This window comes from Limulus polyphemus, unplaced genomic scaffold (genome assembly GCF_000517525.1).
Source record: "Limulus polyphemus unplaced genomic scaffold, Limulus_polyphemus-2.1.2 Scaffold3267, whole genome shotgun sequence".
Taxonomy (NCBI): domain Eukaryota; kingdom Metazoa; phylum Arthropoda; class Merostomata; order Xiphosura; family Limulidae; genus Limulus; species Limulus polyphemus.
Genome location: NW_013668877.1, coordinates 79,999 through 91,813, shown reverse-complemented (window position 1 = coordinate 91,813; position 11,815 = coordinate 79,999). Strand labels below are relative to the sequence as shown.

The 11,815-nt window shown below is 31.7% G+C and overlaps 1 protein-coding gene across 3 annotated transcripts in view; it reads left to right on the top strand.

The window, feature by feature from the left end:
* The window catches only part of LOC106469025 (lys-63-specific deubiquitinase BRCC36-like), a 104,855-nt gene that overhangs the window by 37,670 nt on the left and 55,370 nt on the right, over nt 1–11,815 (top strand). For 2 of the 3 annotated variants that reach the window (XR_002612781.1, XM_013929478.2), the window contains exons 3-4: nt 711–798; nt 9,516–9,604. Coding sequence is in view for 2 of the 3 variants with exons in the window: in XM_013929478.2 (XP_013784932.1) it covers nt 711–798; nt 9,516–9,604 (177 nt within the window). In the remaining variant the exon portion in view is untranslated. Of the gene's footprint in view, nt 1–707; nt 799–9,515; nt 9,605–11,815 lie in introns of all 3 variants that reach the window. The other variant, XM_022397424.1, reaches the window with a different exon arrangement.

The following is an 11,815-nucleotide window of genomic DNA, read 5'->3' as shown; positions in this document are numbered from 1 at the left end:
AATTGTGTACCAGTTTAACATTGAATATTATTTATGATTTTAACTTTATACACAAGTGCCAAAATACTATAATTCAGTTTATTCATTCACAGCACAAACTTTTAGTACACAGTAATTCCACAGTCAGTACGTTTCTCATCACTTTAAATTAAAAACTTTTATAATACACGCTATAAATCACAGCAATTCACAATCTCTCTCCGGAGGCTTTCGCTGCCAGTCTTATATACTAACAAAGAGGCATCTCTAAAATTCGCGGACTTCCCCGATAATTCAAGAAACTCAGTCACGCATGCGCCAGCAGCGTCACGTGACTTCCACTGTCGTGACAATATGTGGCTACCTAGAAATCTACCCAGTATTTTACTAGCAGTAGAATGAATAATGTGAGAAAAAGTATTTGTCTATTGGGCAAAGAATAAAGGTAAAATGTGCAGTCCTTCAGCCTAATCTTGTCATCCTGAGTATTGAGCAATATGAATTTTACACCATTAACATAGCTCATAATTTTGTACAAGTTGAGTAAATGTTGCAGTACATATTTTGCAGAATGGCCACTATTTCTGTAATTTATAGTTTTTACTTCTTAGTGAAAAAAAAATAGCCTTTGTCATGTCTAAACTCTATAAAACTTTTATATTCAAAAAATATTTACATGATCTTTTTATATATTGCATAAAGATTTGTATTATTTCATAACTTTTAAGAACAGACTAGCCCGTACCTGTGGAAGGCCAGTGCGTGTCTTAGGGTGGTACCACTCACATCCACATATCACAGTATGGCCATCCCATGTTGGTAAGTATGAATATAAAGAGGGAACAAAATTATATAAATTATCTTTAATTTAGTTTGTTAAATCTGTTAGATTACTCACAGGTTGGTGTGTTCTGTGATCAATGATGAAGCATACCTTTATCAGTAAAATAAGTTGAATTTGGTCAGTGTTAATACTGAAAAACTGTTTAATTAGTACAGCAGCATTAAAAATGAAATATAACTTTTAAACAAATATTGTGTGAACATATTTGCACACTAACAACATGCCTTATGTATAGGATAACCACATACTTAAACCCATCAGCTTTAAATAACTAAAAGAAATCAGTACATTAATAAATGAATATATAGCACATATATTAACCTATTAATGTACCTATTAACTTATATCAGTTATATATTTGTAACTAATAACAAACAATAGAATTCATGTCGAGTTCAACATCATTTGTATTCTGTGTGGAACATTCATGTTCATACCAACTGTGAGAACTTGCTGCCTTAGCTTATGTAGATGAGGGTAAGAGTGTTGATTTGGTGTGTCTGGATTTTCAGAAAGCATTTGACCAAATGTCATATAAAAGGCTTGTAAAAAAATTCTCTGTAGGTGTGGAGGATAAGTTAGCAAATTGGATAGAAGAGTGGCTGGATGGAAGAAAGTAGAGGATTGTTACAAATGGAGTTCAGTCAAGCTGGATTAATGTCACAAGTGGGGTACCTCAGGGCTTAGTCTTAGGACCCTTGCTCTTTTTGATTTACATCAATGACATAAATGTAGGAATTGTCAATAAATTGCTTAAATTTGCAGATGATATTATAGTCTTGGGTGTTGCGAGCTGTGCAGAGGATTCTGCTGATTTACAAAAGGACTTAGATCATTTAGTGAGTTTGGCAAATATATGGTAAATGGGTTTTAATTATAATAAATGCAACATAATACATGTGAGTTATCATAATTTGAATTATAAGTATAATTTGGATGTGAATAACCTTAACAGTGTAGGAAGGAAAGAGATCTTGGGGTAATAGTTGATCAGTCTCTGAAGCCATCCAAAGAGTGTTCTGTTGCTAGTGGTAGGGCAAATAGGATTTTAGGTTGTATCTACAGAAATATTGAATACAAGTCTAAAGAGATTATAATTTCATTGTATAGGTCACTGGTTAGGCCACATTTGGAATATTGTGTTCAGTTAAAATACATTGAATTGTTGGAAAGGGTTACTAGAATGGTGCCTGGGATGGAGGGGTTGTCATAGGAGGAGAGGTTGAAATCTCTGAAATTTTCTCTTGAAGTTAAGGGGGAGGATGTGATTGAAGTATTTAAGATTGCAAAGGGAATTGATAGTGTTGATGCATCATCTTTTTTTCGTACTTAACAGTCAAAATAATAGGACTAGGGGATACAAATATAAATTTTGGCAGGGTAGAAGTCATCTTCAGCTGAGACAGTTTTATTTTTCTAACAGGGTAGTTAGTCTATGGGTTGGCTTGCCTTCGAATATTGTGGAAACAGTAATTTAAGTGAGTTTAAGAGAAAGCTTGATAAGCATATGAATAATAAGGGCTGACATTAAGATTTTTTTTAAATCTATTTATTAATAGTTTTAGTTTAGTTTAGAAGATGAAACAACTGAGGTGGACTAATAAGTCCTATATTGTTCCAAAGCGATATGTTATAGTGGCCCAGCAACAGACACCTGATAAATGTGAATGTCAGTAAATAATTATATGATTTATAAGAAGTAACATAATTTTAATGATATGAAGCTTAGTTTGCAACATCATCTCTCATTCCAATAAGCAAAGATAGTTTTTGACTCACAGATAAAGCCACACTAAAATTGCAATTGTAATAAATGCAAATAGTGTAGTGAGTACAGTGTCTGTTTATCACTCTAGGATAAAATCATGGCCTCAACCCTAACCACAAGTTAAACAATTTCTGTCAATAGATCTATCTCATAAGAACAAAGAATGCTAGATTAGTCAACTAATCAATAGCACTTCACCACCACTCAAAGCGTCATAACCAAAGTAATTGTAACCATTCACAAAAAAAAGTTAGAGTTCAAACTGGTAGCAATACTTTAAAATGAGGTGAATCAATCCTCAACTTCATAACTCTGACCAGTAACAAACTTATCCACAGAAAATATTTCCATTTGTGCTTCTAATGCTTAAACATTTTTCAGAGATATCATAATTTTATACAGTAATTTACAGAAAAATCTCATTCAAAGTTAATTTGTGATATTCACTCACCTGCCTCAAATCAGAATATAAACAACTTCATGAAAACATTGTTGCTGAAGAAAAGTTCTGCTAGTTCTTTATTTCCTACATTTTAAACTTAAGTGAGATATGAACTGCACATGAAATTATTTGATGTTTTGATAATCAAGGTTTTTTGAAAGCCCGATTATGGTAATTCTTTTATTACATTATTTTACACTTTTCAGTAACAATAATATAGAATAAAATAATAAATATTTACTAGCAGATATTAGAGTTCTTTATATTTAATTGCCAAGGTTCTTAAGTTGGTTGTTTTTCTCAAAACTTTTAGTTAATACATACAGGATGATACAAAACTCATGATGCTTCTATTCTAAGTCTTGTGCTTACTCTGAGTTTTGACACTGAGTCATGTTTGTGTTTCACTAATTGTCAATTTATATTATTTAGTTTGTTACAATAATTAGTTGGAATGTCATTATCATGCAAAAAAAATCTGTAAGTGATCTTGTTGTGTCCTTGTGTTATGATATCAATGATGAAAAATTTCAAATATCTATACGGGCAGGACATAGAAGAATCATGGTGCATCACCTTGTACATTCAATTTATCAGAAACGTAAAGAACATTAAACTTTGTAAGAGGTTAATCCTTTCATGTTGGGTAGGTCAAAGAGCTCATGCCACAACCTTTTATAGTTACACTCAAAATTTAATTAAACGACTTTATTATCATTGTATCATTGAATAAACTTGCCATCAAAACAAAGTTAATACATAAAATTTTAATATTATTTAAGTTTAAAGTTCATAATTTTATAAGGAAGTGTTTAAAAAAATCCTCTATTTCCTTTAGTGTGAGAACTGTGACATTTGTCTTCCTTCTTCTTTAATCTATTCACCACCCTTCTTAGATGTACAGAATTTAATGTAAATTACTCATTATAATATAGTTATTACTTAGGCAAAGCATAATTTTCATAGACTTCTCCTTCCACACCCACCTGTTACATCCTCTCTTTCACAAATTGCCAATAGTTTTCTGACATTTAATACTATATTAATCATAACCAATAGAAAGCCAAAGTTTAATCTTATAAGACATTGTCTAGTTTTTACCTTTTATTATTCTGTGTTCTTAAATACATTATTTAATTTAATAAAAACTTCTTATTGCAGTAGTACCATTAGCATAAAAAGTAGTGTTAAGTTTCATTGCCAGTCAACAGCAAAAATGAAAGAGAAAAAAGAAGACACAGGTAAATACTATATTTGTCTTTTTTCATGAGTATGCTTTATTTGTTATTATAAAAGTAACTAAAATGTAAAATTAGGAAAATATTAGTTAGATAAGGTTAGATTATATAAAATAAAGAAAAATAATAAAAAGTTTTCATGAGGTATGAGGCAGGATTATTAGTTAGACATTGTTCAAAAGGCAATAACACAATAAAATTAAGTAAAAATAGATGTATACTGTTACAAGCTATATACTTAGGATGCAAAATTGTGGTTTAATGTTACAATTGTGTGTTTATTGCTGTAAAGTCATCCATTTCATTTATACTTCTAGCATTACAACAATAACAATTTAGCCTACCATTAAATCTACTTTTATACTTTGTTCGTACAGTATAATTTTTCTATATTTTATTTTTTCTTTATTATTCTGACCCTCACTACTGTCTAGTACTAGTTTAAAGTTGCGATTACAGGTGAGTTAGTAATCCTTATAAGCCCTATTTAGATGTAAACCAGCCATTCCCAAAGCTTATGTTATCCACTGAACTGATCCCACAACTCCAACCAGCCAAACTGCTTGTCCTTACGTATTAACCTTGCATTCAGCCCTGGTGACCTACTTCAAATTTCATCCCCGCAAATAAGTATTGGCAGTATCTCTGACAGAATAAAGTTATTATGACTTTTCTATGAATGTCATTATTAATGCTTTGTGTTTAACAATAACTTTCTCTGACTACCCTTCCTTACATTATTAGCCATAATATTCACTATGAGAACTTTATCACTGCTAGCACCATTTACTGTATCACTTGCTCTGTTAGCCATATCCTCTACTCCTTTCCTTGGATAACATAATCTAATTCTCCCTCTTTACTCCACAGACCATCCTATCCATTTGCTGTACCAAATAATCTCCTATAACAATAATCTTATGTTTTTCATTCTTCTGTCATCCTTCCCTTCTTTAGTTTATCATCTGCACAAGCTAAAAGCTGAATTCCAATAAGGTACCTACCTCCTCTCACAGATATGGCTATTCTCATTCACTGCTGCTCTCTATATGTAAAATGTTTTTCACATGCCACAAGCCTTGAGCTCCCACCACTGGGTGTTTATTCATTTTGGGATTCTAACTATATTTGTGAGAGGAGGTAATGTACTGTATCAGAAGTTATAATTTTCCTATACTGAAAATGTATTTCCGAGAGGTACTTACCTCCTTTCACACTTCCCACTCTTCCTCCCTACTGAAAACTGGTGCTTCCATTTTCTGCTAAATCTGGAAGTGATAGTTCAGTAGAATCAAATAGAGAGAGTCACATGCTTAAGGAGGGTGTCACACTCCTGTTGGTGGAGGGTTGTCACATTTACATGCTGTATCTGTGAGAGGAGGAAAGTACCTATCGGAATTACATTTTCAGTACAGGAAAATTATAACATTTGTTACTCTATAGAATCTGCACATTATAATTAAATCCAGTACTGCTAGCCTTATTAGTACTATTTTTAACTTCCATTTTGTTTATTTCTGAATCATTTGTAATTTATCTTGCAAATTTTGAAAGCTTCATACACAAGGAGAAGTGTGTTAGTTGTGAATTATAACTTGATTTACGGAGCAGCATATATTCAAGAAAATGAGTAGCTCTACCCTTTGATAAAGATTAATTATCAAATTTGAGAAAATAAAGTGATTGGATGAGAATTATCAGTTGATGACAAAACCTTGTCGAAACGTTGTACATTTGCTGTTATATTAAAGTTTTTCTTCATTACCCATTCAAGCCGTCTCCAGCCATTATTAAACTTTAACTTTCCTTGTTTTCAGAGCACATAAACTGTGGGTTCAGTATTGCTTGTGTTTTTAACCATTTTCCATATTATCTACTTTTATTTTACTATTTGATATATCACATGTATAATGTTGTTTTAATTAGTTTATCAATAATTCAGTTATATGATTATCAAATGTAAATAAATACTGTTTGAATTTAACTTTCTCCTGAAAAGAGTAAGTAGCTTTACAAAGAATTAGCTGACTTTCTTGCAGTGAAGCTATCATGTGATATCCAAAAATAGAAAGCTATCTCTCTCTTGTCAGTAAAGCAGTGAAAGGTCAAGGACAACCATTCTCTTCATCTCACCTCTTGCCCTCCAGTGGCACAGCAGTATGTCTGTGAACTTACAATGCTAGAATCCGGGTTTTGATACCCATGGTGGGCAGAGCACAGATAGCCCATTGTGTAGCTTTGTGCTTAATTACAAACAGTCATCTCAAGTCACAGTGAACACAGATCTTTTGCCTGTGAGGTTTGTCCATGTGCAAACTTGGCTTTATCATTGTACTGGGGTTATTGTATATAAAGCCAGATTTGCTCCTTTAAGAGGATTAGAAAATGGATTAGATATTCTTCAAGTGTGCTAAAGGTTTCTGTAAAAATAACTTAATTTTTAGAAATCTCTTAATAACTTTAACTTTTAGTAATGTTAGTAACTTTTGATTTTAAATATATTGTGACATTTAAAATAACTTGTTTTGGAGTTTGTTTGCTGAAGACAATGTTCTGGATTAATATTTAAAGTGAGCTTTAGCTTTTTGTTATTTTATCTAGGTTGTGCTTCAACTGTAGGAAGTGTAACTTAAAGTGAATTAAATTGTGCTACTATTCTCATCTCACTATAGTTGTGATTTGGATTTAAGTTTTGTGTACAAGTAACCTTAAACAGTAACTTCAGTTCTACATAATTGTTTTTGGGGTTTCATTTTGACTTTTTGTTTAGGGCTTTATTTTAACTTACAAGGGGGGACATGTTAAACTTATAAGAAGCTTTTGAATAAAGTCTTCACCTTACTCTTATCAGTTCAACACACTCCACTGAACACTTTCCCCTTTTCATTTGTTATTATACTGTGATTTTGTTTTTGTGTATAAACATTTATGCGTTCATATTTTTATTGCTGTTGAGTCTATCTTTTAGACAATCCTGGTTTTAGATCATAGAGACAATATACTTCTTAGCGAGATATTCTCTTAACCTCATGTTAGTGGACCTAACTGACTGATTTTACTAGAAATACTCCACCTGTTATACCATATTTTACTGAGGAATTCTGAAGAATTTAAATAATCCCCATGCTATCGAGTGGAATCTGGCATTATTTCAAGAAAACAAATTATAAAAGAATTGGCAATTGCACATTTTATAACCAAATTTGTACCAACAATGTCACTCAAATGAGGAATCATTTGATAGAATCTGTGCAACACCTTAAGAAATTCAGTAAACTTATATGAACTGTCAATACATCAAGTTGGGCTTGTTACATACCATCTCTTATGATACCATAAAGTTCAAAAGCTACAGACCAGTGTTGCCTGAAGTGGCCCCCCTCTTTAAGAAGATGAGTCAACACTATGAAGACAGTTTGCAGCAAACCTATGTTAGCAGATGAAGAATAATAATTGAACAAAATTTTTCCATTTGCTTGTATCCTAGCAACTCTCATGCTGGACTCAAAATACGGAGCTGGTCAAAACTTTCAGTATAAAGGAAGATGAGCAGACTGAAGGCATGTAGGTATGATAACAAAGGTAGCTAAACATATCCTCTTCAGAGATTGTACCATGTGATTTGACAGAATACAGAGTAGGATACAAATTACAAAGCAGTAATGTTCTATGGAGATAGCTAGTACCACTGCACTTTTAATGTGGTGGAAAGGGTTTTATGGGAGTCAGCAGTTACCTTGAGTTGATACATAGATGTTAAGTTTTAAATTTATTGCAGTTGCTTGCAAATTTTCAGTAACATGATAAAAAAAGGGGTACAAATAAGCTAAACTTGTTATTATGTGCTATAATCCTTACCTGGGCAGTGGTTACAATGTGATTGAGAATTAATAATGAAGTCTAGCAGTTGCGACTAAGAGTACTAATATGATTGAAGCAAATACCAGAAAAAGAAATTTGTGAGAATGAAGGATCAAGTGATGAAAAAGTCAGTGAAGATAGTTACCCAAAGTGGTTTGTTAGAGAAACTTGTAATTCAGTGAGTTATAAATAGTAAACATTAGTGGCTTAAATCACCTATGTTACAATTAAAACATAAGAGCATTTTGGAAAAGTTAAAAGTATAAAAGGTCATTATTATGTTTATGTATGTCTATGCCTTGTTATTTTATGTAAGGTACCTCATTCCTCAATAAAGGAGTTACTGGTACTAAATACGTGTCTAACACATGAAATTATTTATTACTAGCAATAGTTTGATTATTACTTTCTCAAACAGACATTAAGGAACTAGACCAGAAAAGAAAAACTATGGAAAATTTTTATTTTTTTAGAAAATGTTTTGCTGAACAAACTTGTGGGAAATTATTCTCTTTCTTTCGATTGTACTGTTTGAAACCAAAAAATGCAGTATACTGTTTGCAACATGAACACATAATACATATATAGGAGGTTGAGTATATTATATTAAAATGATTTTAATTATGCAGATCAGAAATTCACATAATATCACAACTGCTATACAATGTTTGTGGAACTGAATGTATCAGCACTATATTTTGATATTGTTTGACATATTTTAGATTGTGTAATGTCACAATCCGTATTAATGCAAAGTATTCATACACTTGGATCATAAAAGTGTATTCAGATTGGGGATTTAGAATTTCCAAGGCATGTATTCCTTTGTACTTGATGGCATTGGAAAACAAAGAAATATGGATCAACTTGAGTATCTGGAGCATCCAGAAGAGACCTGCAGCAAATCATTCCTCAACAAAAGTCATTCACGTGGCCCTGGCAATAGTTTGAAACATAATCAAGAAGGATCTCCATCTGGAAAGAAGGGCAACAGTGTAAGGATTCAGTAAAATAAGTTTTCCAGTCATACCTCAAGCACCTAGAGAATTAAACAGGTGTTCATGCTATTCCAATGGACTTGTATGCCATTGGACTGTTGAGACGGGCACTAGGAACCATTGTCTTCTTAAACTACATGGATATTGGAGCATACTCAGTAAGAAATGGTGTGCTTTGAACACAACAGCCTTGCAACAGTGCTTGAGGCTTCAAAACTGTTTTGATATAACTTACTCAACCTCTGTAGATGTAAACATAAACTCACAGTATATTAAGTGAAATCTAATAATTTAGCAATTACTGAAATAGAATCTAATGATGGAATGAGGGCAGTAGAAGTTATAAAATAAAAAAGAATTAATTCAAAATATAATTTTTTGACAGATGTACAGACTCAAGCTATGTATCAGATGATGGATGATGGTTTTGTTGGACTGATTTTTTCAGTATTTAGTGAAGAAGCTTCAACAAAAGTAGGTATCTCGAAACACTATGTCAGAAATGAATCTCACTGTTTACAAGCAGTTTGATTTCTTTGAATAAATATTTAACCAAGATCACATATGTGTGTGTATAAATATTATGTTTCTCTGATGTCTCTGGAATACAACCAATAAAAATGTACAGAATTTTGTTTTATCATGCTTACTACTTTCCAGAGATGCTCATTAAAAGGTTTTGTAAACTTTCAACTCCTGTGGTTGCAGCATAAAGTACATTAACAATTTTTAATAAGCAAATCAAAAAGTCATTTGACAACCACGGTCAATGGGTTCACTAAGATAAGTTTCCAGTTGCACCTCAAGCATGTAGGAATTAAAAAATGTTCATGTTATTCCTGTGGATTTCTGTGTGATTGAAATGTTGAAGTGGGTGCTGAAAAACTGTTGTCCTTGTACAATATATGGATATTGAAATGCAATCTTACAACATTATGGCAGAATCTATTGTAATATAAACTATTCTGCAGAGTTACAGCCAACATGGTTGTGAGATAGAGCATGACTGAACATGGTGACATGGACTGTAACAACACAATGAGGCTTCAAAATTGTTTTAGTATAATCAGGAATGAATTAATTGTGATGAGACCCAGGGCTGTTAGAATGTTAGAGTTTCTCTTTTTTATTTTCTTCCGTTTGCCATTTTACTGCTTCCCATTCTTGATGTTAAACACTATTGTAAGTTAACTGGTTATTTCAGTTCTAATATTAAAATGTGGTAAACCAATCATAAAGCAACTCCATTTGATCTGATTCACACAGCCACAAACTACTTATTTATTTTATATATATTGTATTTTTGGGACCCCTCAAAATCTGAAGCCTCGGTTGCATCTCGAAGAGCCCTTACATTAATCTTCCCTCTGTATATTTATATGATAGTACAAACATGCAATTAATAAATACAGCTATATGATATACATAAACTTTGCTCAAAATAAAAAACAAAAATGTGGAAAGACAAACTGTGATTTACTTTTTCATTTGCTTTCTATAGTATATTTTTCTATTTTGGCTAGGTGGTTTCTAGGTCAAAATGACTGCTTCTGTTTTTGACAGCTGTGTATGTAAACCAAATACAAATAAAACACATGTTAAAATAGGTATGTTTAAAGATTTTTTTCTTTGCTTTTCATTTCTGTATGTTACTTTTCTATTAAAAAACAACCAATGTGGCTGAAATAATGTCCCGTCTATTATCTTCCTTAATTTTTAAGATTATATTTCATCTACTTCAGATCTCTCAAAAATGACTGGCTGAATAAAAGTACATAGGCATTCCTTGTTGTGGCATTAAATATGTATGCTGTGCTTTTTTTACTTTATATCTGAAGAGAAGACTTCACCACCCTTATTTCAGCCATGACTTTCTTACTGTTGACTTATAAGATGCATTAAGTTTTTTGTTGTTGTATTTTTGAAAAAGTAACATGTTTCAGGTGTTGAAATTTTATAGCTTTGATATTTATAAAAACCAAACATCAATTTTCCTGTGTTTCCAAACCAGTAACTCAGGATTGTGCCTTTTTATTGTGAAAGTTTGGAAAATCTAGGCTTCTATTTATTATACTTTATAAAATTTTCATACTGAATAATTAACAGGTGCATGAAAGAGTTTCTTCTTCAAGACAACAGTGTTGAACACCTCTTTACACTACCTGATTCTGGTTAAATCTGATTTTTAATAAGAATTTTCATCTTATTATCTCACTTTTTACAGCCCTCTGTTATAGGCAGATTACTACAACCTACCCATGAATGATGAAACTGCTAGTTGTTTTGTTTTTAACTATATAATTAAACATTTCAGAATTAATTTATTAAATGTATGTCAATCTGATTGCATAGTGTTAATGTTTGCAATTAGCCAGATAAAACTTAAAAGTGTAAAACCACAGTGTTGATAGAGCTTATATGAAACTCATTTTATGAACTGTTTTCTGTAATTGGTCTTGGCATTTACTCAAAAGAAAAACATATTTAACACATTGTTCAGGTATTATACTTGCTTATAATGCACAAATTTAAGCTTATTTTGTCTTTAATAAAGAAAACAGCACCAATATACATGTACAACAAAGAGAGAGAGAGAGAGAGAGAAGAAAATAATAGAAACAAAAATTAATTTACTTTCTGTTTGTTTTTTTAGTTACTAGAAAGTTAACTTTAAATTAATTAATT